The following is a 27,211-nucleotide window of genomic DNA, read 5'->3' on the forward strand; positions in this document are numbered from 1 at the left end:
TAACTCTATTGTTAATAATCATTATTGTAAAAATCTGAGCCATCGATGTTTGTATTTATGATGTGGTGTAAAATGTTTCTTTGCATGCAATAACAGGTTTCAAAACAAGTATTTATTTTGTTAACAGGTCCAAACAGAGATATAGAATATACACTTGTTGAATCGGCTGATGGATTTTTTTCCATTGATACGTACTCTGGAATCATTAGTCTGGAAAAGGCACTGGATAGGGAACAGCAAGCATTGTACAATCTTACCGTCAAAGCCACAGATCAAGGAGTATCCTGGAAACTCTCATCTTTTGCCACAATCACTATTATCGTGCTGGACATCAATGATAATCCACCAGTTTTTGAGAGGCGTGACTATTTAGCCACTGTTGCTGAAAATGTAAAATTGGGAATTGAGATTTTAGTTCTGTATGCTGCCAGCAAGGATATTGGTGCAAACGCCGAAATTACTTACAATATTAGATCTGGTAATGAACATGGAAAATTCAAAATTGACCCTAAAAAAGGTAATAATAATACATTCAGCTCTTTTTTCAAACCAATTCAGTTTTCAGGTGAAAGTAGACTGTAAGAAGTGGTTCTAGGTTTATAGCAGCCAATTTTGATGAAATATTAAGCATGTGAGAAAAATTAATTGAAAACTGCAGGCATCTGCATAAAATATATTGATGTTTCATTGACGGGTCCATTTTAATGTGCCAAATTATATCACATAGCAAAAGCAACTCGAGCATGAACATTTTCACTATAATATTTGATGGTTTTGAAACACCAGAAGCACTTGTTACATTGGTCAGAATGTTGGACTCATATCTTTTTGAATGAGCTCAAATTTAGAAAATAATTAAGAGCATGAAAGACTCCTCCCACCCCCAAGGGATCATATTCCTCGATGAGAACTCTACAATCCATGGGATTGACCCCCTACCCCTGACTCAACCCATCTCTCACCCCCCAACACCCTGTGTTTTAAATTAACTCCAACATTGAATTTTCAAGATAATGCTCAGTGCCCATCTTTCTCGACAAACATTCCCGTTGTTTCTGGAAACAATTTGAAGTCTGATACCTTTTGTGTGAAATCATTCCATCTGAATATCCTATTTACTCCTAATTTAAATTATACCCATGAGCTTTTGTCAGTGTGAGCAGAGGAATGGTTTCAGTGAGGCAATGTTCTTGGCAGAGAGCCTCGCTTGATGGTAATGTGAATCAGGGAATCCGCTTTAGAGATAATGTTCACAATTTTTAAATTGAATGAGGATCCATACCAGAATTGTAGACATACAGGACATGAAATTTATCTTTGGAAATAGCAGAAATGATCAGCAGACCCTTTTACACCCACGCAATTTTCTGTTCCATTGACGTCAGTTTGAATTTACTTTCAGTTTTGTTCCAGTGAGAATTACTAAGGTTGCCATTTTGGTTACAATATGACATTATCTGCTTGAAATTAATATTTGCTATCTTAGGTTTAGATTTGCTTGACGTTTTTTTTCTTTGATAACAGGAATTATTTCTGTAATTGAGAATCTTGACTATGAGACTTGTAAGGGTTACTACCTCACAGTTGAAGCTAAAGATGGAGGCTCCCCTTCGTTGAGCACAGTTGCTACCGCAAATGTGAATATAACAGATGTAAATGATAATGCACCAGAATTCAGCAGAGATACGTACAATGCTGTTATCAGTGAAGATGCACATGTTGGAGATTCAGTACTTATGGTATGACTTTTTATTGATGCTTTTTTCTACACTGCAATTCAACTATATGGTGAAGAAAGGTTTTTGAATATCATACTGATCTGCAGTTACAGAAATGATGGGTAACATATATTGCAAAAGCACTGTTTTGACACTCCGGCTGATTTACTTAAGAATTTTTGCTGCTTTTGTACCTGCTGCGAAAAGTTCTCAGTGATTCCATGTGAAAGTCTGGGTTTGTATACTACAAACAGCCCATATATCTGTAGTTCTGGCCAACTTATCCCACTGTTATCATAGAATTTACAGTGCAGAAGGAGGCCATTCGGCCCATCGAGTCTGCACTGGCTCCTGGAAAGAGCACCCCACCCAAGGTTAACACCTCCACCCTATCCCCATTACCCAGTAACCCCACCCAAGACTAAGGGCAATTTTGGACACTAAGGGCAATTTATCATGGTCAATCCACCTAACCTGCACATCTTTGGACTGTGGGAGGAAACCGGAGCACCCGGAGGAAACCCACGCGCACACGGGGAGGATGTGCAGACTCCGCACAGACAGTGACCCAAGCCGGAATCGAACCTGGGAACCTGGAGCTGTGAAGCCATTGTGCTATCCACAATGCTACCGTGCTGCCTGTTGTATGGAATCACAGAGCAATCCAGGCAGTGTAAAATCGGCAATCAAAAATTTAAACTACCCATGTAAGTGGCATGGATGGGGTTACATTGTGACTTTGTCAGTGTTCCGAGGTTCATCAGCCATGTAGGTTGAATCAGAGGCCTCTCCCAATATGATAGCAAATGCTCCCCTTTACACCTAATAGGGTCAATTCAATCAAAACAATCAGAGACCACTAGAAATCAGGGCAACGTGCAAAATATTCAAACAGTTCATTTATAGTTGTCACATTGCTTATATTGCACCTCATTGTGCCATAACTTCCAAGCTCCAGGGGGTCGTATTGGGGAGGTAGTCCAAAGATTGACTGGGGAATCGTACCCCCCACACCAGACCTTCACCGGTGAGGTTTGTGCGGCAAGTGCACAGTTTGCACAGAAGTGCCCTGCACTGGGATCCATCCGGAAATGTGATTTCAGCTGCAAATTTCAGATGTTCTGACTGGATAACATCAACGGTATAGCAAAAAATTGAAAAATTAAAACCTTTTCTAACTTCTGAGTAACTATTGCACAGGCCTACATTGACCCCAACACAGGACTCCTTCCACACCCCCAAACCCCCAGGGGACTCCTCCCACCCCAATGATGACACCTCTATAGGACTAGCTCACCCCGCGACCACCTCAAGGGTCTCCTCCACCACTCTCCAGAATACCCTCCCATGGGACTCCTCCCACCCCCAAGGGATCATATTCCTCAATGCGAACTCTACAATCCATGGGATTGACCCTCTCCCCCCCACTCCACCCAAGATCTTTTCCAACCTGACATTACCACCACCGAGGCCGTTGCATCGTAATGCCGAACCAACTTACATTATACTAAGGTAAGGAAATAAGGGAGTGTATCAAATTGAAGGAAAAAGCATATAAAGTGGCAAAGATTGCTGGGAGATTAGAGGACTGGGAAATCTTTAGGGGGCAACAGAAAGCTACTAAAAAAGCTATAAAGAAGAGTAAGATAGAGTATGAGAGTAAACTTGCTCAGAATATAAAAACAGACAGTAAAGGTTTTTACAAATATATAAAACAAAAAAGAGTGGCTAAGGTAAATATTGGTCCTTTAGAGGATGAGAAGGGAGTTTTAATAATGGGAAATGAGGAAATGGCTGAGGAACTGAACAGGTTTTTTGGGTCGGTCTTCACAGTGGAAGACACAAATAACATGCCAGCGACTGATAGAAATTAGGCTATGACAGGTGAGGACCTTGAGAGGATTGTTATCACTAAGGACGTAGTGATGGGCAAGCTAATGGGGCTAAAGATAGACAAGTCTCCTGGCCCTGATGGAATGCATCCCAGAGTGCTAAAAGAGATGGCTAGGGAAATTGCAGATGCACTAGTGATAATTTACCAAAATTCACTAGACTCTGGGATGGTCCCGGTGGATTGGAAATTAGCAAACGTGACACCACTGTTTAAAAAAGGAGGTAGGCAGAAAGCAGGAAATTATAGGCCAGTGAGCTTAACTTCGGTAGTAGGGAAGATGCTGGAATCTATCATCAAGGAAGAAATAGCGAGGCATCTGGATAGAAATTGTCCCATTGGGCAGACGCAGCATGGGTTCATAAAGGGCAGGTCATGCCTAACTAATTTAGTGGAATTTTTTGAGGACATTACCAGTGCAGTAGATAACGGGGAGCCGATGGATGTGGTATATCTGGATTTCCAGAAAGCCTTTGACAAGGTGCCACACAAAAGGTTGCTGCATAAGATAAAGATGCATGGCATTAAGGGTAAAGTAGTAGCATGGATAGAGGATTGGTTAATTAATAGAAAGAAAAGAGTGGGGATTAATGGGTGTTTCTCTGGTTGGCAATCAGTAGCTAGTGGTGTCCCTCAGGGATCCGTGTTGGGCCCACAATTGTTCACAATTTACATAGATGATTTGGAGTTGGGGACCAAGGGCAATGCGTCCAAGTTTGCAGATGACACTAAAATAAGTGGTAAAGCGAAAAGTGCAGAGGATACTGGAAGTCTGCAGAGGGATTTGGATAGGTTAAGTGAATGGGCTATGGTCTGGCAGATGGAAGACAATGTTGACAAATGTGAGGTTATCCATTTTGGTAGGAATAACAGCAAACGGGATTATTATTTAAACGATAAAATATTAAAGCATGCCGCTGTGCAGATACACTTGGGTGTGCTAGTGCATGAGACACAGAAGGTTCGTTTACAGGTGCAACAGGTGATTAAGAAGGCAAATGGAATTCTGTCCTTCATTGCTAGAGGGATGGAGTTTAAGACTAGGGAGGTTATGTTGCAATTGTATAAGGTGTTAGTGAGGCCACACCTGGAGTATTGTGTTCAGTTTTGGTCTCCTTACTTGAGAAAGGACGTACTGGCACTGGAGGGTGTGCAGAGGAGATTCACTAGGTTAATCCCAGAGTTGAAGGGGTTGGATTATGAGGAGAGGTTGAGTAGACTGGGACTGTACTTGTTGGAATTTAGAAGGATGAGGGGGGGATCTTATAGAAACATTTAAAATTATGATGGGAATAGATAGGATAGATGTGGGCAGGTTGTTTCCACTGGCGGGTGAAAGCAGAACTAGGGGACATAGCCTCAAAATAAGGGGAAGTAGATTTAGGACTGAGTTTAGGAGGAACTTCTTCACCCAAAGGGTTGTGAATCTATGGAATTCCTTGCCCAGTGAAGCAGTTGAGGCTCCTTCATTACATGTTTTTAAGGTAAAGATAGATAGTTTTTTGAAGAATAAAGGGATTAAGGGTTATGGTGTTCGGGCCGGAAAGTGGAGCTGAGTCCACAAAAGATCAGCCATGATCTCATTGAATGGCGGAGCAGGCTCGAGGGGCCAGATGGCCTAATCCTGCTCCTAGTTCTTATGTTCTTATACACTTACCTTCTCCTAGACCAGTTATGGACCTTTACATTTTCTGGACCTTTAACTTACCTGGTTTACAGCAACTGATGCCAAAAAGAGGAGTGGGACCTCCTAACATCCAACAGAGCTGCACTCGATGCAAGGCTTTGGGGATTCACTGCACTGCTCGGATCTCAACTGGCCTGAGTTGAAAGGTTGAGCGATATAGGATCTGAAAAATTTAAAGGAAACAACTAGGAGGGAGTGGCACTCCGAATCTGACTGACAGTCTGGGCAAGTTCAGGCCCACTGTAACTGTGTCCTTCAAACAAACTGTGGTAAACCACTGTTGCACCTCTATTAGAGGATGTATGATAGGACCTGTACTACAGGTACGTTGGTAGTCCCCGAGTATAAATGTGTGTGGCCTCCATGCTGCAGCCGTTTTGCCAGCTGCTGTGGGAGGCCACACATCTTAGAGCAATAAAGCCTCAGTTGTAGCCAACTCAAGTCTTTGTGCAATTGATCGTGCATCAATTTATTGCTCTAAGATTTTCAAAAGATGGACCTCCGTATCAAACCGGATCACCTGCAGCTGGATCCGCATTCAAGCGATGCCAAAAAGGACTTTCAACACTGGCTAGCTTGTTTCGAGGCGTACATCAACGAGGCGTACAGCGCCCAGCCCTGTCTCGGAGGCTCAGAAGATACAGATCCTGTACTCAAGGTTCAGCTCCAGAATCTTTCCGCTAATCCAGGACACGCCAAACTACGCCGAAACCATGAAGCTTCTCAAAGAGAATTATACTCAGAAGACGAACACGCTCTTCGCCAGGCAAGTACTCGCCACTCACTCTCAACCTCCTGGTGAGTCCACAGAAGACTTCTGGCGGGCCCTAATCCCACTCGTCCGGGATTGTGACTGTCAGGCCGTTATGGCCACTGAACATTCAAATCTCCTTATGCGGGACGCGTTTGTTACGGGGATTGGGTCGGACCTCATACGCCAGCGACTATTAGAAGAGGCCACGCTCGACCTAGCAGAGACGAAGAAACTAGCGCTGTGTATGATGGTCGCCTCGCGCAACATTCAGGCCTACACCCCCAGCCGCGCGGCCCACCCCTCCTGCGCATCATGGACCCCAAAGACGGCCGCCCCAGCGGGGGCCTTACCCAGCCAATACACCTGTGGCACCTGCCAGCCAGGGAACCCCGGGTGTCCCCGATGTTACTTTTGCGGCCAGCAGAAACACCCCCGCCAATGCTGCACAGCCCGCGCTGCCCTTTGTAAGGCTTGCGGCAAGAAGGGGCAGTTCGCCACGGTGTGCCAGGCCCGTGCAGTTGTCGCTATTGCCCCCACCCCCCTCGTTTACGGTCAATGGGCGCCGCCATCTTCACGTCCCCGGACCACGCGCAACCATCTTCTCCCCCTCAGACCAAACGCGGCCAGTGGGCTCCGCCATCTTTCCCTCTGAGCAACACGTGCGGCCCATGGGCGTCGCCATCTTGTACAACCCCCGCCACGTGCAGCCTCTGGGCGCCGCCATTTTGTCCTCCGAGATCTTCAGACACCGCCATTTTGTCTCCCCCACGGCACATGGGGACCGCCAGCGTTCCAGGACCTGTGCCCCCCGGGCTCCCCATCATCCGACACCAGCGACGACCGACCACGACTCGCCTCAGTGACCATCGACCAGTCTAGCCCGGACAACCTGGCCACCGCATCGACCAGCGTTAAAATCAACGGACACGTGACCCCTTGCCTGTTGGTCTCCGGAAGCACCGAAAGCTTCATCCACCCGGATACGGCAAGGTGCTGCTCCCTCGCAGTACACTCCGCCAACCAAAGAATCTCCCTGGCCTCCAGATCCCATTCCGTGGCGATCCTGGGGTACTGTACGGTCACACTCACGGTCCAGGGCGTAGAATTCAGCAGCTTCCGCCTCTACGTCCTCCCTAACCTCTGCGCTGCACTAATACTCGGCCTGGACTTACAGTGCAACCTCCAGAGCCTAACCCTGAAATTTGGCGGGCCCCTACCAGCCCTCACTGTGTGCGGCCTCGCGACCCTAAAGGTCAATCTGCCTTCCCTCCTCGCAAATCTAACCTCGGATTGCAAACCCGTCGCCACCAGGAGCAGACGGTACAGCACCCAGGACATGGCCCCTGGAGAGCCCAAGTGGTAGTAATTAAAACTGGGGAGAAACACAGAATGGTTGTGGACTACAGCCAGACCATCAATCGGTACACGCAGCTCAACGCGTACCCCCTCCCACGCATATCTGATATGGTCAATCAGATTGCACAGTACCTTGTCTTCTCAACGGTAGACCTCAAATCCACATATCACCAGCTCCCCATTCGTAAATCGGACCGTCCATACACGGCCTTCGAGGCAGACGGCCACCTCTATGACTTCCTCTCTCAGGGTTCCCTTCGGTGTCACCAACAGGGTCTCGGTCTTCCAAAGGGAGATGGACTGAATGGTCGACCAGTACGGTTTGCGGGCCACCTTTCTGTACCTAGACAATGTCATCATCTGCAGCCATGATCAGCAGGACCACGACGCCAACCTTGCCAAATTTCTCCACACCGCCACTCTCCTAAACCTCACCTACAACAAGGAGAAGTGCATGTTTAGCACGACCCGCTTAGCCATCCTTGGCTATGTGGTCCAGAACGGAGTTCTGGGGCCTGATCCCGACTACATGCGCCCCCTCATGGAGCTCCCCACTGCCCCACGGCCCTCAAACGCTGCCTGGGGTTCTTTTCGTACTACGCTCAGTGGCCCCAAACTATGCGGACAAGGCCCGCCCACTCATACAGTCAACTCATTTTCCCCTGACGGCCGAGGCACAACAGGCCTTCGCCCGTATCAGAGCCGATATCGCCAAGGCCGGGATGCACGCAGTAGATGAGACACTGCCCTTTCAAGTAGAGAACGACGCATCAGATGTCGCCCTAGCCGCCACGCTCAATAAGGCAGGCAGACCCGTGGCATTCTTTTCCAGACCCGTCATGCCTCAGAAATTCGGCACTCATCCATCGAAAAAGAGGCCCAAGCTATCGTTGAAGCTGTGCAGCATTGGAGGCATTACCTGGCCGGCAGGAGATTCACTCTCCTCACTGACAAACGGTCGGTAGCCTTCATGTTCAATAACACACAGCGGGGCAAGATCAAGAATTATAAGATCTTGAAGTGGAGGCTTGAGCTCTCCACCTACAATTACGAGATTTTGTATCGCCCCGGTGAGCGCAACGAACCCCCAGATGCCCTATCCCGAGGTACAGGTGCCAGCGCGCAAGTAGGCCGACTCCGAACCCTGCATGACAGCCTTTGTCACCCAGGAGTCACACGGTTGTACGATTTCATAAAGGCCCGCAATCTGCCCTACTCCGTCAAGGAAGTACGGACAATCACCAGGGACTGCCAGGTCTGTGCGGAGTGCAAACCGCTCTTCTACCGGCCGGACCGTGCGCACCTGGTGAAGGCCTCCCTTCACTTTGAGCGCCTCAGCATGGATTTCAAAGGGCCCCTCCCCTCCACCGACCGGAACACGTATATTCTCAGTGTGGTCGATGAGTACTCCAGATTCCCCTTCGCCATCCCATGCCCTGATATGCCGTCTGCCACCGTCATCAAAGCCCTCAACACGATCTTCGCTCTGCTCGGTTTCCCCGCCTACATCCACAGTGACAGGGGATCTTCCTTCATGAGTGATGAGCTGCGTCAGTTCCTGCTCAGCAGGGGTATCGCCTCCAGCAGAATGACAAGCTATAACCCCCGGGGAAACGGACAGGTAGAGAGGGAGAATGGACGGTATGGAGGGCCGTCCAACTGGCCCTACGGTCCAGGAACCTCCCAGCCACTAGCTGACAGGAGGTCCTCCCTGATGCACTACACTCCATTCGGTCACTACTGTGCACCGCCACTAACAAGTCTTTTTGCCTTACCCAGGAAGTCCACACCCGGGATGCTGCTCCCGACTTGGCTTGCAGCTCCAGGACCCGTCCTGCTCCGTAGCCACGTCCGACTCAACAAGGCGGACCTGTTGGTGGAGAGGGTGCAATTGCTCCATGCAAACCCCCAGTACGCCTACTACGTGGCGTACCCCGATGGCTAACAGGATACTGTCTCCCTCAGGGACCTGGCACCAGCAGGTTCCCCACACACAGCCCACCCCCCCCCCCCCCCCCCCGCCCGCCCCCCCGGCCTGGCGCCACCCTCCCCTCCTCCGGCGCTCCCAGCACCAACCCCCCCCAGGACCATCCGTCCTCCCCCTGCCCACGCCCGAGGATGAAGAGGATTCTGGCACGCTCCCGGAGTCACCGGACATCAGACCAGCATCGGCATCGCCGCCACCACGATGTCGCTCCCAGCGGCACATCAAGGCACCGGACTGGTTAAACCTCTAACGGGTCCATTGGACTACAAAAGACACTTTTTTTTCTCTATATCAAATATTGTAAATGTAAAAACCAATTGTTGTATATAGTTCTCCACCACCCCCGCCGGAGTCAATTTCAACAGGGGGTGAATGTGGTAAACCACTGTTGCACCTCTATTAGAGGATGTATGGTAGGACCTGTACTGCAGGTACGTTGGTAGTTCCTGAGTATAAATATGTGTGTCCTCCATGCTGCAGCCATTTCGCCAGCTGCTGTGGAAGGTCACACATCTTAGAGCAATAAAGCCTCAGTTGTATCCAACTCAAGTCTTTGTGCAATTGATCGTGCATCACAAACTATCAACTCTATGACTATCGCACTTTGAACTCCCCTCCCAACTCCAGCTCTGTAACCTCCACCATCCTATTCACCTTAGCCCTCCTACCTTGAAAGCAATGTGAGCTAAAAGAATGTTTGTAATTTCAAAATGGTGCTACATGGGCTATTTCCTGGGGACAGTCAGTGCCGTAGGCTATTACCAATACAATCCAAAGGTTCTTTCAATTACGTCATTGAGGAAACCCACACAGATAGCAAACCATGCTCTGCCTATCCCCAGGATATAAACATAGTCTACATAGTGATGTGTTATGTGTTGGTCAAACATCGACTGCAACTGGATGCAGTGAAATGAGAAACAGACTTCTGACACAGGAGATGGTCCAACACTGTTTTATTGAACCTGCTGATTGCTGTACATAATCTGCTGTGGGTTGATACTCTATTAACCTAACTGATAACCTCCTACTGGCTTGACCAGATTAGCTCTCTACCACATGGTGATGATGTTCACTGGCTTGTGCACTGTGACTATCTCCTTAGCCATGTCCTGTGAGAGAGGGAGAGTCTTAATGTCCTGAGGGCTTTATAGTGGTGGTGTCTTGTCTGGTGATTGGTTGTTCTGTGTCATGTGTGTTCATTGGTTATCCTGTGTGTCAATCACTGCCGGTCTGCATCTCATGATATACATGAGTGGATATTATGACACATAGCACCACTTTCTAGCGGTGCTACAAACAAACTTTTATCCCCATAAGTTGTACTGACTATCTTTCCCCTCTTTCAAAATCCTCTTCAAAACAAATATTTTAAACATGCCTTTGGTCATCTTTTCCAACCGTTTGAAGTCAGTTTTACCTTTTCCCTCAGCCGCATTTTTGCCCTTTGGGATATTTTGCTGAGAGGCATTGTATGCGTAGAAGTTGTTATGTTGTTGTTAATATAATCAGTATATAAGTTCATTGGCAGTAAATGCTTCCAGCCACAGCATATTTTGATGCTGCCAGACCTGCTGAGTTTTTCCAGCACTTTCTGTTCTTATTACAGATAAACAACATCTGCAGTAATTTGATTTTATAATATATTTTGGTTTCATTGCTTGTTTTGAGTATAAAGTTTATGACTGTATCATTTCTGAAGTTTGACCATGATAGAAGTACTTTTTCTTTCAAGACATTTCTTAATATTAACGGAGAATTTGTTTCCTTAGGTTCTGGCAGAAGATAGTGATAGTCAAACCAATGCACAGATACAGTTCTCCATTGTGGATGGTGACCCAGACAAATCCTTCAATATTAGTCCAATCACTGGCTTGATCAAGGTCAAACAGCAACTTGATAGAGAAAAAGTAAGCAAAGATTGGTTTGAGGACCTTTTTTTGAACATTGTTAAAACATTTCCAAATTGAACTCCTCTGGTGCCTGCCTAGGTAAACATACAATGTGATGGTATTGATCCTTGTGTAGACCAATGTTCATGTCAACACGTGGTTTGTGCTCTTTAAAGTTAGCTGGGGTGAAATTGGGCATTCTGAATTTGTCCAAAGCATCCCTAGGCTACGTAGCGGGAAACTACAAGCATTGTTCATGCTCCCGATTGTTGCAAAGTGCTCTTCCATTGATGCTTTTTTGTAGTTTAATGTGAATCCCCGATGTGATAAACTTAAACTAGGTACTGGAAATGCAGAGATACTCTACAGAAATGTATAACTTTAAATTATTGAGGATTTGAAAGGAATAATATCACAATGCAAACAAAAATACATAAAATATGTATTTCAAAATAATATAAATCTCCCATTTAGCAGAAAAATTGCGGGCTGGAGTCTCCCCTCGGGAGACTATGATCTCCCGCCAGAGCTGAATAGCTTGTGTTTCGCACTGGTTTTTGGAGAGGTGCCCAGAAATGATTCAGGGTCCCTTGCCAAGGTAATTTATGCATGGCAGAGATCGTAAGTGATTGCATCACGGATCCCACCAGTGGGCTGCCTTTTTGCTTTCTGAGCAGGCAGACCGATAGCAAAGTTTGGCAGTTGGCCCCCCATCTCCTCCCCAAAATGCAAATCCTGCAACCCCCTTCCCTATAAGTAGGGGCATTCTCCCTCCCACCCCCATTCCACCATGGAAATTGCTGGGTCACCTGCACCCTCCACCCGCACAGAACACAGCACGTGAGTGACAAGAGCCTCACACCAGAGACCTCCATCAGAGACCTCCATCAGACCCCCCCTCCATCAGACCCCCCCCCCCCCAATCAGCCTCTCTCACCAGAGATCCCCATGCGAGACACCCACCTGAGATATCCATTTGCACCAGAGATCCCCATCAGAGACCCTGGCCATAGACCCCCATCAGTGATCCTCACCAGAGACCCCCGGCATAACACAGAACCCCCCCCATAGCGGGGAACTACCCCCATAACAGTCAAACCCCCCCACAGCAAGGAACCCCCCATAACAAGGAACCCCCCCATAGCAGCAAACACGCCCATAGCAGAGAACCCCTCATCCCATCAGTCATCCTGCCTAGAAGCCTGTAATTGACAGTTTCCAGACAGCCAGATATCTGAATTATTTATTTTTATTTATCTTCATGCTTGAATGGATCTCAAGAAGCCTGCTGTGCAACTTACCACAATGTTTATAAACATCTAGCTATACCTGACAGCTCATGACTACAATAAAAGCAGTTAAGTGCTTTCTGCTGAGAAAAAGAGGAAGAGAAAGCACTTAACTCTGAGATGTTTATAAACATTGCAATTAGCTTCACAGAATCACAGAGGTGTGGATAATCCATGTCCAGCATGTTAATAGGATGAAAATGGGCATTATGACACGTTTGCATCCTCTTGCTAGCACGGGTCATGAATCTTGAATCCGCCACCAGCGGGGGACCGGAGTATTTCTGGACCGGATTTTTCCTGACCACTGAATTTTCCGTCACTTTGGGAACTCTGCTACAGGTGACATAATACCAAAGGGAATCCTGTCCATGCAATTTCACACACACACACACACACACACCCTCCTGCCTCGGAACCTGCCTGGGGGAGGGGGGAGTATAAAATTCTGGCCGACACGCTTGTTGTGAAGTACTGTATCAACTGCCTTTTGGAAGTCCATGTACACCACATCAACAACCTAACCCTCATCAATTGTCTTTGTTACCTCTTCAAAAAACTCCAAGTTAGTAAATGTGATTTGGCCGTAACAAATCTGTCCTGGTTTTTCCTAATTAACCAGCATTTCCCCAAGTGACTATTAATTTTCCTCCAAATTATAATTTCGCGAAGCTTTCCCATCAACAAGGTTAAACTGGCTTGCCTGTAGTTGCTGACCCCATTAATATCCTGGTGTTTATGAATTGTTGGTGCAGAATGCCTGCCACCTTTGTCTAAGTAACAAAGGTGAATTATTGTCTACGTAAGCTGTTTGAAATGATTTTGATGTGATAAGTCATCAGACACTGAATTGTACTCTTTGCGATAGAATCATACAAACTATTTAGTGGGCTTGTACCACATTAATTTCTTCAGAATTTAATGGAGGTGTGAATTCAATTTTTACAAAGTGGACCACTGTTAAAACAAGATTCAATGTTTTTATGTTGTACCTTCATCGAACCTTTGTGCTCAGATTATGAAGCTATGGAACCTGTCTCCAAGATTCAGTGATCAGTTATGTTAATCAAACCGTTTCATACAAAGCTTTAAGCCAAGTAGAAGATTATGTGGGATTGTGTTTGGATTGAATTTGGCACTCGTGAGAATTCCACATTAAGTATCACAGAGAATGTTACAGAGAATCTTTTTGGAGAATGTCCTTGAATGCTTTGACTGGACTTTGTGAATTATCCAGTGATGATTATTTAATTACTTCCAACAGGTATCTGGATATTCATTAACTGTACAAGCCAAAGACAGTGGAACTCCTTCCATGTCATCTACAGTTATTGTGAATATCGATGTCTCGGATATTAATGATAATCCCCCTGATTTCATCCCAGCAAACTATTCAGCTGTTATTCAGGTAAACATCTAAAATAGCTCCAATTTATGTTTCTTTAATAGCTTATTACCATTAATAAGTTGATGCAATGTTCATGTTATAATGTCGATTATGTCAATGCCATTCTATATTTTCAACTCTCTTCGGATTTGCTGAATCAGTACAACCATTTTCTGCAAGAATTCAGCGTCTAAATTTATTCGTAAATATTCTGAGTTTTGAAATGTTTCTTGGGGTCTGGTTCTCTGGTAGGCTTAACTACTGGTGTTCTCACAACTGAAACGTTATATAGGGCGCGATTTACTGAAAAAAAACAGAATCCTGTTTTGGGCGCGAATAGCAGGGTGTTTCTGTGAGCTTACTGTGCCAACAAACACCCCGCTATTAAACAGGACTGAGCAGTTTTGGGCCCCGTCTCTGAGGAAGGATATGCTGGCCTTGGAAAGGGTCCTGAGGAGGTTGACAAGAATGATCCCAGGAAGGAAGAGCTTGTCATATGAGGGATGGTTGAGGACTCTGGGTCTGTAGTTGTTGGAGTACAAAAGGGTGAGGGGGGATTTTATTGAAATAGGATACTGAGTGGCCTGGATAGAGTGGATGTGGAGAGGATGTTTCCACTGGTAGGAAAAACTGAGACCCAAGGCCAGAGCCTCAGACTGAAAGGATGATACTTTAAAACAGAAGAGGAGGAATTTCTTCAGCCAGAGACTGGTAAATCTGTGGAACCTTTCCCACAGAAGGCTGTGGAGGTCAAATCACTGAGTGTCTTTAAGATAGAGATATATAGGTTCTTGTTTAATAAGTGGACCAGGGGTTATGGGGAGATTGGGGATGAGAAACATATCAGCCATGATTGAATGGCGGAGCAGACCCGATGAGCCGAATAACCTAATTCTGCTCCAGGTTTTATGATCTTCCACCCTCAGGAATAGTATCCCAGATTTTTCAATCTTACAGCTTTAGCTCAGATGCTTTGAGCTAGGTTTCAATTTGTGACACCATTTTCTGCATTCCTGACAATGCCTGGATATCCTTGCTGTGGTACAGCAACACAAAATGTGCCCAGTATTCCAGTGTGCATGCATTAATGCCTTGTACAGACTCACTTACCAGCACATGGCATGATCCGGTTAGATTTTTTTACTAAGTTATGCATTGTACTCTTAGTTTTAAGCATCTATCTATTAATACATATAGGATTCTTGCTGCAATGTGTTATGTCCTGAAGTGTATAGCAATTTAGTTTATAGTCTTAAGGGCTAAATTCAATAGCTCCTGAAAATGAATGTGCAGCTGCACCTATTTGTTCTGATGCAAGCGACAGACAAACATTTGCTGCTGTTTATTTACATGATTGCTGTGTGCAGCCAGAGCTAAATGTTAAGTTGTTAAGTGATTGCATGTTTCACAGGATGGTCTAAGCGTGTGCAAAGATTGCACTACATAAAGTTACCCTGCCCTACTTAAAGCCAGATTTTTAAAGGGAATGTAGATTCTGGCTGAAACTGTTTCTGAAAGCCTGAGCAAGAAGAAGAGGGAGTGTGCTCCAGGTTTCTCTGATACACCTCTCAGTGGATGAGGTGGAGAGAAGGAAAGCTGTAATCTATCAATAGGTGATCAGGTGCCCCTCCAGACAAACTTTGCAAACTTGGGGACCAGTTAATCATGGAGGTCAATGCCTGGAGTCAAATCCAAAGAATCTGGATACTATTCAGTGACCTTGCGCAAGTTAGCCAAGGTCAGTGAATGTATCTACAAAAGCCATATTCCACTACTTGCACTATTAGCCTCAAACACTGTTCACTGTATCGTACCTCAATCATTTACCTTGCAACAATCACTGTCAATCAACAATTCATATCTAATAGCACGGTATCCAATAGCACGGGGCAGCACAGTAGCACACATGGCTAGCACTGTGGCTTCACAGCGCCAGGGTCCCAGGTTCGATTCCCTGCTGGGTCACTGTCTGTGCAGAGTCTGCATGTTCTCCCCGTGTCTGCGTGGGTTTCCTTTGGGTGCTCCGGTTTGCTCCCACAGTCCAAAGCCGTGCAGGTTAGGTGGATTGGCCATGATAAATTGCCCTTAGTGACCAAAAAGGTTAGATGGGGTTATTGGTTACGGGGATAGGGTGGAAGTGGGGGCTTAAGTGGTTTGGTGCAGTCTCGATGGGCTGAATGGCCTCCTTCTGCACTGTATGTTCTATGTTCTCACCCTCACTTACTTAGCTCTGCTACAAGCCTCACACTCACCTCATAGCTTACACCCACAGTCAGCTATTTAACCATAGCAACCACATCATCGAAACATAAGAATTTAAGAAATTGAAGCAGGAGCAGGCTATTCAACCCTCCACCATTCAATAAGATCATGGCTGATCTACCTCAGCTAAACCTCCCCATATCCAAAAATCTACCAATCTCTGCTTGGCAGGACTTCAGTCAGCCTTTTAAAATTACAGCTATTGTTCCTTGCTTCAGGTGCCCTAAACGTATTGGGGCGATATTGTCCTGTGCTGAGAGGTCTTCCTCTCCTCCTCACCCTGCAAGCATCTTAGCCAGTTCACTGTTGTCTCTGCTCATTTTCTGTATCCTGTGGCCCAAAGTGGAATTGAACCCATATATTTGAGGGAGTTGTTTGTGCAGAATCCTTGATGTCAGGATAATATCCTTCAGCGTGTGCCACACTACCTTCTGTACACTTTAGCATCTTTAAAGAGCTTGAGTAAACACTAAACACTTTCCAATCTCAGCAAAGGACAGTTGAAGTCAATCAACAACTAACTTGTAAGTAGTTGATGATCACTCTAAAGACAATTGTTGGATGAAGTCCTTCTTCCGGCTTCTTCAGCTATTCATGTTTAAGAGCAGGCATTATTAGAAACATTGAGCGTCAAACTGGCAGTGCTCGCATCAAATTACTGTTATTACAAGTCCCAATCTGTTCTCTCAGAATATTTTTGCTAGACACTACCTACAGAGACTAATGTCCTCAGCAAACTGCCACCCAACACAGCTCACACCAGAACTATACGCATATGATGCTGTTATCATTTGGGAAGTGAATCAAATAAGCATTAAGAAGCCAAATTGTTACATGCAGGTTCGAGATTTTGCCAGGAAGGAGATACAGAGCTTCCTGATGGAGCCAGCCTCCACATTGCTGGAAGAGGTGTTGACGAGGGTAGAAGATGTGCAAGAACATTGCGGAGGGGGGGCCTGCAAATCACGTTCATATGTTTTGGTTCTGTCCAAAGCTGGTGGATTACTGGAAGGGGGTTTTTAGGGTAATCTCTAAAGAGGTGCACGTGAAACTGGACCCGGGCCCTCAGGAGGCCATATTTGGGGTGTCGGACCAGTTGGGGTTAGAAATGGGTGTGGAGGCAGATGTTATAGCCTTCGCCTCATTGATTGTCCGAAGGCGGATCCTGATGGGATGGAGAGCAACCTCTCCACCCTGTGCCCTGGCTTAGTGGGGGACCTGTTGGAATTCTTGACTCTTGAGAAGGTGAAGTTTGAACTGAGGGGAAGGATGGAGGAGTTCTACAATTCATGGGTGTTACTCATTATGCACTTTCAAGAATTGGATAATATCGAATGTTAGGGTGGGTTGGGGGAGGGGGACTGTATGAGTTTATGGTGACTATGGGTGAGTCTTGAAACCTTTTTGTTATTTGTTTATGTTAACATGCAGGCAGTTGTTTGGGGGTTTCTATTGATATGGGGATTGACATTATAATATGTTACTGCTTATTTTTTATTGTTGGTGGGTGCAAATGTGGGAGAAAATATGAAAAAGGAGGAGAGTAAAAATACTGGGAAAAAAAAGAAGCCAAATTGTATCACCTGACGATTAATTTCCCTCTGGAGTTGAATTATTTTGCATTTGGGCACATCTAGTGCTGAATTTTACACAGATATGGTAGTCCCAGCCACCTGCAGAAAAATCAGCGATAAGCCCGCCTCCACCAGTCCTGGAAGCCATGGCTGGATTTTGCTGTCTTTAGGTAGTTAGTCATGGTTTCTGTCTCCATGGAGGAGGATTCCCAACTTCCAGGAGCTACCAGCCAGTCAGTGGGTTTAGCAGAGCTCCAATCTGTATCCCAGTGCATTAACCTAACCTGTACCATCATTGAACAAACTCTATGGGTGGGATTTTACATTCTCTGCTGCTGCAATTAGGAATCCCGATCGAGCGGAGGAGAATGGAGTGTTGACTAAAAAGCGGGATTGGCTCCGGGCAGAAGATCCATCCTTAGTCTCCACTCCTGCAACGCATGGGTGGCAACCTTAGAAATGTGGCAAACTCCTTCACAAATGTTATCCCTGACTTGCCAAAACCCATTACTTCTCAGCAACTGGAACTCCTCCTCCAACTCTCCCAACTCTGCAAACTTACCCTCCAAAAAAGAGGTCACTAACACAGTCCCCACCCACTCGCACACCCTGAACATAGAATCTATCCCTGCTGGGATAAATCTATGATTGCCACAGAACAGCCCCCGTAATGACATCCCCTCCATCTTAGTATGTTACTTCCACTGATTCCACCCTCTTGGCGATAGAACCACCATCGAGCTTGTGGCGTACCTAACTAGTGAGTACTGAAGAGACACCAGTAACAGTGCTCTCAAGCTCGTCCCTCTACACAAGGCCTCCTCCATCCGCCCCACACCGACCTCTCCTCCACATTTCCATGACCGTTTCAACATTTGCCGCCCAGTAATAATTCAACAAGCTCGGCAATGCCAAATCCCCCTCTCTGCCTGTTCCACTTCAAAATCACCCTCCTAATCAAGGTGTCCTATCCTCCCATATAAACTCCAAAACCATCCTATTCATTCTTCTAAAAAATGAATTGGTCTCAAAAATCAGGAGATTCTGGAAAATAACAAAACCTGGGCAAAACCATCTTCTTTACTGTCTGGACCCTCCCAGCCAATGAAAATACCCACCTCTTAAAATCTTCCTTCACCCCCTTCACCAAGTTCATTGAATTCAACTTATGCAATTGGGCCTAACAATGGGCCACCCATACATCCAAATATCGAAAATTCGACTTGACCAGCCGAAATGACAACTTCCCCAAGCCCCTCGCCTGAATCTGAGCATTGACCGGGAATACCTCGCTCTTTCCTACATTGAGCTGATACCCCAAAAATGACTCAAACTCCGTCAATATCCCCATAATCCTATCCACCGGATCCATAATGTCCAACAATAGGTTGTTCGTATACAGGGAGATCCTGTGCTCCATAAACCACCCCCCCCCCCCCCCACTCAATTACCCGCCCCTCCCAAAGCCCTAAGCACCATTGGCAATGACACCCCTGCCTCATTCCCCAGTGACGACAGGAATACCCAAAGCTAATATTATTAATCCAAACACTCACCTTGGGGATCCTGTACAGCAACCCAATCCAATCCACAAATCCCTGCCCAAATCCAAACCATCCCAGCACCTCGTACAAATAATTCCACTTAAACTGGTCAAACGCCTTTTCCATCTCCACAGACACTGTCACCTCCATTTCCTGAACCCTGAGGGTACCATAATCATATTTAACAGCCTCCCTAATGTTAGCTGACAGCTGCCTCTCCTTCACAAATCCCTTTTGGTCCTCATTTATCACCACCAGCACACAATCCTCCATGTCCGTCACCGGCACCTTAGCCAATAGCTTTGCATCCACATTCAACTAGGATATTGGACGATATGATTCACACTCCTCTGGGCCCTTATTCTTTTTCAAAGTAAATGAAATTGATGCCCATGTCAATATGGGCAGAAGCTCCAACTTGCCAATCGGCTCATTAAACATCTGCACCATAACCTATTTATAGAATTCCGCTGGAAATCCATCCTGATCCAGGGCCTTCCCAGACTGCATTGAACCCATGCACCCTATCATTTCCCAGCCCAATCGGGGCACCCAACCCCTGCACCTTTGAGTACTCCGAGTCCCAACCACCCCGGCCACAATGTCTTGCCCTTAACAAAATAATTTGATGTGGGAATACGCCAGATATATGTGAAAAAAGAACAAAAATTCCTTCACTTTCAACCCATGTAACCAACATAGGTCCACACCCCAGTCCGTTCCATAAACCCCAACAATTCCCTTGCCATCGCCGGCATCTTCAAGGATTTGGGACACAACAGATTCAGCCTAGGCTCAAAAACAGTATTAAAATCCTACACCCCATAATCAACTGTTGCCTGTCAAGGTCCGGAACCTTCACCAGCACACTCTTCATAAAATCTACATCATCCAGTTGGGGGCATAGATGTTCACCAGCACCAAGGGTGCACCCTCCAGCTTCCCACTCATCATCACATACCTACACCCTGGATCACCCACTATGCTGCTAGCTGAAAAGGCCACCTTCTTATTAATCAGCACCTCAACCCCCTCGCCTTCATATCTAACCCTGAGTGAAAGACCTGCCCCACCCACCCTTTCCTCACTCTTGACTGATCTGCAACCCTCCGATGCGTCTCTTGCATAATCATCATATCTACCTTCAAACTCTTTAAGTGAGTGAAAACACGGGACCTATTGATCGGCCTGTTCAGTCCCCTAATGTTCCAAAAGATTAGTCTTATCGGAGGGCTCCACGACTCACCCTCATCCTGATCAGCTGTATTCACTCTTCAATAGATTCGTCCAGGCCCATGTGCCGCCAACCTCCCGGGTGCCTTCAAGATGGTCAATGCCATCCCCCCCCCCCCCCCGCCCCAGCCAACTGCGCCACAGCAATCCCTTCAACATCATCAACTCGCTGCCCAACCCCTACTCCATCCCAAACACTAAAAATCACGCCTCCCCAGCCCACCATCCCCACCCAAGCCACAAACAAAGAAAACCAACACAGCCCAAAACTCCAACCCTGCCTTCCCCCCTCCCCTCCCTAAACCCCCTTTCCCCACCCAACCCCTGCACTACACTAAGCCCCTTCACCCCACCCTCCCCTCTCTTCCATCCCCCCGCATTATTCACCAAACATTTTTATATTATAAACATCACTACCCCCAACACGAGGAGACAAAAAATATATAAAGCTCTACATTTACGGAATTAACTATACAGAGTGGGTAGTAAAAGCAAAACCAAACATAACAACCCCGCCCAGAAATATAAGTTTCCTCCCCCTCCCGAACTACAACCCCCCCCCCCCCCCCCCCCCCAGTCCATACTCGGGTGAACCCAACCAAAATCCAATATTCTCAAACGTCCCCCAACCCATTGTCCCTAAAGACGTTACTCACCCCCTCTAGTGTGTCAAAGTAATGTTCTTGTCCCCTGTGCGTGACCCACAAACGAGCAGGGTACAGCACCCTGTTCCTGAAGAGAGCCATCTTGACCCCATTAAACTGGCCTGCCGTTTGGCCAGCTCCACTCCCAAGTCTTGGTACATATGGACCCTATGGCCTTCGAAAGTGCACTGATGCATCTCCTTTGTCCACTTCAGAATTCTCTCCTTATCCAAGTATGGTGCAGCCCCATGAGGATCGCCTTTGGCAGCTCTCCCGCTTTTGGCTTCCTCCTCAATGACCTGTGTGCCCAATCCACTTCAGGAGGACGGTCGAAGACCCCCTCCCCACCAACTTCTCAAACATCTTGGCCATGTACTTTGTGGCCTGTGTTCCCTCGATCCCTTCAAGCAGTCCCACAGTCCTCAGGTTCTGCCTCCTCAAATAATTCGCCAGTTCATCAACCTTCTGCCTCAACTTTTTCTGACCCTCCGCCATCATCAACATTTTAGTCTCCAACGAGGCCATCTGATCCTCATGATCAGCCACCGACTCCGACTCCTTCTGGATCGATGCATTCTGCACCTCCAGCTTCTGCTCAACCCTCTCCCGGACAGCCCCAATCAGCTCTGCCATCTCGGCCAGATCCTCTGAAGCCACCTTCCTTTGCTGCTTAAACCCTTCCACCAGGAATTCCACCAACCACTCCATCGACCATTGTGGGAACAATGATGCCACAGGTCCCTCCACTATTTTTTTTCCCATCTGCGCCACGCGGTCCAAATACCCCTTATTCGTCACACTCCTCACTTGGTAATTCGTCGACTTTACCCACTGAAGGAGAATACCATAGTCTTTGATATTCCCACTTTTTCCACCTGCAAGAGCACTGCAAAAAGGGCCAAAGAATCTGATTTTGGGTAGGAGCCACCTTATGTGCGACCGCTCAATCCCTGGGTACCACTGGAAGTCCCGGCATCGGGGTATTTAAATGAACAATTGTGCTCATTTAAATATTCAGATCTGGATCACGCCCAGTGAGGGCAAGATCCAGCTCACGATGTTTTGCAAGATTCAATGGCCTCGCTCGGGTGTGACAAGGCTGCTGAACTGCGCCTTAAATCTCCTGTTTGCCTACTTCACCATGAAGTCTTCCCTTAAAACCTATCTCTTTGATTACCCTTTGTGGTCAGATCTCATATTATCTTTTAGTGTGACTTTGTATCAAAATGTGTTAGATAATACCCTTGGGAAGTGTTTCGGGGGAACTTTACTACACCAAAGGCAGTATATAAATGCAAATCCTTTCTGTTAATTAGATGGTGGGATAGGAGAGCAGGCTTGATGCCGTGAGTACTCTTGACTGGAATTGTTCCTTTCACTGCTACAATTTATGCAACGGTCTGTTGGCTAGTTCCAGGTGATTGTGGTTTGGCAAATAACAGCTGAGTAATGTCAATACTAGCTGCAACATTAAGGCAGGTTAATCTGCTCTTTTGCAGACCCAGCCGAAGGAAACGGCTGATTGCATTAAAGCAGGGAGGTTTAGTCCCAGTACATGTTATAATGATCAGATCAGAGCACCATGGGTGTTCAAGATGCTACTGTGATAGGTGGATCCTGGGAGTCTTAAGGTACAGTAACCATGATACTCAAATATGTCTAGTAACACTAACCCTGCAGCATTAAAAGACTGATTGTTTCCATGTGGGTGATTTACAATGAAGATGTATGACTTCCAAATTAGAACGATTTTCTCTAAATAAGAAAAGAACTGAAATGTGCAAAAAAAATTATTGAGGAACAGCACCTTATCTTTTAATTAGGCACATCACAGCCTCTCTTCCCTCTCCCCCCCCCCCCCCCCCCCCCCCCCCGTCACCCCTCTCCATTTTGTTTCATTTCCTTTGCATGTTTCAGTTTTTCTCTTATTTTTGTTTTCTTACCCTATCATGATTCCCTTTGGCCTTGGAGGAATAACACTTCTGACAGTTAATTTCTGCCACATTCTCACAGAGCTTCGTATGGCCTTGTCCCACCGCACACCTTGATCAGAAATGACAACATCTCTAACTTTTACAAGGTCCGATGAAATGTAATCGACCCAAAACATTAACTCTTGGCGTTCTCTCATGGTCCCGTTGACCGGGGTGTCACATCCGGTAATGGTCGCTAAATCCCGTGAGAGGCCAGAAACAGGTTTTGCGCCAGATAAATCTCAGAATGAGACACCCCGCCCCGCCTGTCGGTAATGTATTCAGGTTCATGCCCAGGAAGCGCGCGAGCTGGATTTCCATAAATTAACATCACATTCGCAAGTCTGGTGCCGCTACTTTCGCCGTCATCCTAACTACCCACCCGGCCTAACATCACCCGGTGCGAATCACTCCTAGATTTCAAAAATGAAAATCAGTCAGGATTACATAGTGCCCTTGGGTGATGATGGGCTTGATTTGGCATTTCTCCCTGGCACTTGGGCAGTGCCCCTTGGCAGGGGGCTCTCTAGGAAGCTCCATTGTAGGGATACTCGTTGTCCATGAGGATGAATTGTGGGTTGTCCATGTGGGAGTTCCCTTATCTAGGGGGGTTTGGGGCATTTCCCTTTTACGTGGGGTCGTTGATGTCTGTGGCAAGGGGGTGTGGGTTCCCTGTGTACATGGGGGTTTGCTCTTCTGTACATGGGGCTTCAGTGTCTTTGGGGGAGGGTGCCTTTAATATAAATCGGAGATCGAGGCATCCTTCAAAAGTGGCACCTCAGTCTCAGGATTCCTGGCATTGCCGGATTTCTTAGCCATTCCCCCCCCCCCCATCAAGCTGATTGTGAATCTTACTTCAGCTTTGAAATTGTGCAGGGTGCTGTTTAATATGGTGAGAAAAGCCAACTGTGCTGCTTGCAATCTTCTCGCCTGAGCCAAAACCGTGCATTTTTGGGAAGATTCCGACTTATTTTTCTCTCTCCACAGATGCTGTCTTGCCAGCTGAGTATGTCCAGCATTTTTTGTTTTTGCTATTAATGCCTAACGGTATCCTGGCATTTGTTATAAATAAATTCCTTAGATTATGTGTCAATTCAGGCAATGTTTTGCACCTGATGTCAGGTAAAGCGTATTTTGTTTGGTAAGTAAGGAAGATAAAAATCTGCATGAGTACTTGCGAGAATTGCGTAAAAGAGCACATCTGCCCTCTTCATGTAGGTCAGTCAGTCTATTTATCACATTGTCAGCCTGAAAGAACACCAGTCCTAAAATGTACAGCTATATTCCACATTGGCATCTCACCATTTTGTTGATTCATTGTGTGTAGACTACCAAGAATGTCAATTGCAAGAGTGCTGAAATCAATAATTTATTTCAGCTGTGTACATATTATAGGCCCGACAACTAAAAACTTAGAAAACAGTGACTTGTTTTGATAAGTGTAAGGTTCTATTTTCCAAAGTCAAGGTGAGCTAAACAAATGAAAGCTGAGTCGTTGTATTCTCTGTTGATGCAATCGTTATTGCATTGAAATATATTCACTTTTCATGTGTTAAAAGGAAAATAATTCTATTGGCACCAAAGTCCTGCAACTTTCAGTGACTGACAAGGACTCTTCCCACAATGGACCTCCATTTACATTCACTATTCTTGCTGGAAATGATGGGCAGGAGTTTATTTTGGATCAACAAGGAGTTCTGAGATCTGCAATTGTATTTAAACAGAAGGATGCAACAGAATACGTTCTGCATGTGCAGGTAAGAGATTGTACCAGTCTTGTGTTTTTACTCCCAACAGGAAGACCATTCCATTGGTTGATTTGCTTTTCAAAAGGTGGATGCTGTACGGATCCTTGGTATCCTTTATGTAAAGGAAGGAAAGTTGCACTGGAAATATATTAATTTCCATAATTCAAACACAACGCCTTTAATAGGAATTTGCTTTCCTTATTTTGCTTCTCAACACACAGCATTTTCTCAACTGAATCTTTTGACTGAAACTCCATGAGTTATCTGTCAGAAGAGGACAATGCAAATTGCCAACCTTGAGACTGATAATCAACCTGTTTTGTTGCATTGTTAACATCAAAAGGATCTTACATAGTATTGAAATTATAGTTGACCTCGCGCATGATTATGAACACAATTAAAATAGTTTTGAAATGTTGCTTTTGAATTTATAGTTTCCATTGACATTTAATTGTGAATTTTATTGGGGTACAAAGAAGCTTGTTCTAATTCTAAACTCCATTAGCAGGATGCAAATCAGTTTCATATCGACGTCCAGTGAGTTTCCCAATCCAACATGGCTGGCACCAGCAGAGGATCATAACGTTAAACTGATTTTTGGCCTCCCGCTGACCTCTCTGTCTCTCTCTCTCCCTCTATCAATTTCTTCTCTCTCGTCTCTCTCTCTCTCCCCCGCCCAACCTCACTGGAGCAAATTTTTATACACTTCTTTCAGCTATTGTTTACAGGGATGCACATTACAATCATACACCTCCTAATGCAACAACCACAGTCTGTTCCTGTTTATAGGAGCACACATGCATCCCCACTAATTTCAAAACATTGAAGACAATTAATATGCAGTTAACATTGAGCAGGATTGTCCATTCAGAGCGCTATGTTCTCCTGTCAGAACTGAATTTCAACCTGAATCGATTCCCAATCCTTCGGCATGCAAATGTATGCATGGCGTCCCCCTGTCTGGAAGCCCCCTAAAAGCCTCTCTCCCCAAGGATAGAAGGTGGAAACTAAAGAGCAATGATAGAAAACATTGCTTTAACAGTCACCTGGGCAATACATCTGCTAGTTCAGGAAGATGAAGCAGCACCTGTCAATTTCTGGAAAGAGAAAACTAGTCAGCTGGGTTTAAACCACCTCAGATATTTGATCTACAAGCTGTTCAACAAAGAACAATACAGCACAGGAACAAAACCTTCGGCCCTCCAAACCTGTACCTGTCATGAAACCAACCTTTGCCAAAATCCTCAGCACTACCTTGTACCGTATCCCTCTATACCCATCCTACCCATGTGTTTCTCAAGATGCCGTTTGAACGCCGTTAATGGATCTGCTTTCACAAACTCCCCTGGAAACGCATTCCAGGCACTCACCACCTCCTGCCTCGCACATCTCCTCTAAACTTTACCCCACAGACCTTAAACCGATGCCCCCTGGTGACTGATCCCTCCACCCTACGAAAGAGTGCCTGCCCATCCACTCTATCCATGCCCCTCATAATCTTGTCGACCTCTATCAGATCACCCCTCAACCTGTCTTTCTAATGAAAACAGAGTCATAGAGTCCCTACAGTGAAGAATGAGGCCATTCAGCCCATCGAGTATGCACAAATCCATGTCCCACCCAACCGCTGCAACCCCATAACCTAACCTTCACATCTATGGATACTAAGAGGCAATTTAGCTTGTCCAATCCACCTACCCTGTACATCTTTGGACTGCGGGAAGAAACAGGAGCACCCGGAGGAAACCCAGGCAGACACGGGGAGGATGTGCAAAATCCACATAGACAGTGACCCAAGATCAGAATCGAACCCGGGTCCTTGGCGTTGTGAGGCAGCAGTGATAACCACTGTGCTGCCGTGCTGCCCCATAATTCATTCATTTCTCTTTGATATTGCTTTTATTAGGCTGTGATTGAAATATCCAGTCCAGAGAATTGAATTGAATTTCTGACAAAGGTCTCCTTCCTGAGGGGGGTGGGAGGTCTAATTGTGGCTATCTTTATTTTGGGGGTCTATTTATTATTAGTAATAACAATAATAATAAGCTTCTATTGTCACAAGAATGAAGTTACTGCGAAAAGCCCCTTGGCGCCACATTCCGGCGCATGTTCGGATAAGCTGGTACGGGAATTAGACCCACGCTGCTGGCCTTTTGTTTGCATCACAAACCAGCTGTCTAGCCCACTGAGCTAAACCAGCCCTATGGGCTCTATTTAGGGGATCTATTTAGGGGATCTCTGGTGGAGGGGGAAAGGGGGGTCTGGTGGGGGT

At 46.1% G+C, this 27,211-nt stretch overlaps 1 protein-coding gene across 7 annotated transcripts in view; it reads left to right on the forward strand.

Moving 5' to 3' along the window:
* The window catches only part of fat3a (FAT atypical cadherin 3a), a 963,948-nt gene that overhangs the window by 865,258 nt on the left and 71,479 nt on the right, over positions 1 to 27,211 (forward strand). For all 7 annotated transcript variants that reach the window (XM_038819007.1, XM_038819006.1, XM_038819008.1 and 4 more), the window contains 5 exons: positions 128 to 517; positions 1,525 to 1,739; positions 11,166 to 11,303; positions 13,839 to 13,982; positions 24,751 to 24,948. In XM_038819007.1, the coding sequence (XP_038674935.1) occupies positions 128 to 517; positions 1,525 to 1,739; positions 11,166 to 11,303; positions 13,839 to 13,982; positions 24,751 to 24,948 (1,085 nt within the window). The remainder of the gene's footprint in view (positions 1 to 127; positions 518 to 1,524; positions 1,740 to 11,165; positions 11,304 to 13,838; positions 13,983 to 24,750; positions 24,949 to 27,211) is intronic.

Source organism: Scyliorhinus canicula, chromosome 14 (genome assembly GCF_902713615.1).
Source record: "Scyliorhinus canicula chromosome 14, sScyCan1.1, whole genome shotgun sequence".
Lineage (NCBI taxonomy): Eukaryota > Metazoa > Chordata > Chondrichthyes > Carcharhiniformes > Scyliorhinidae > Scyliorhinus > Scyliorhinus canicula.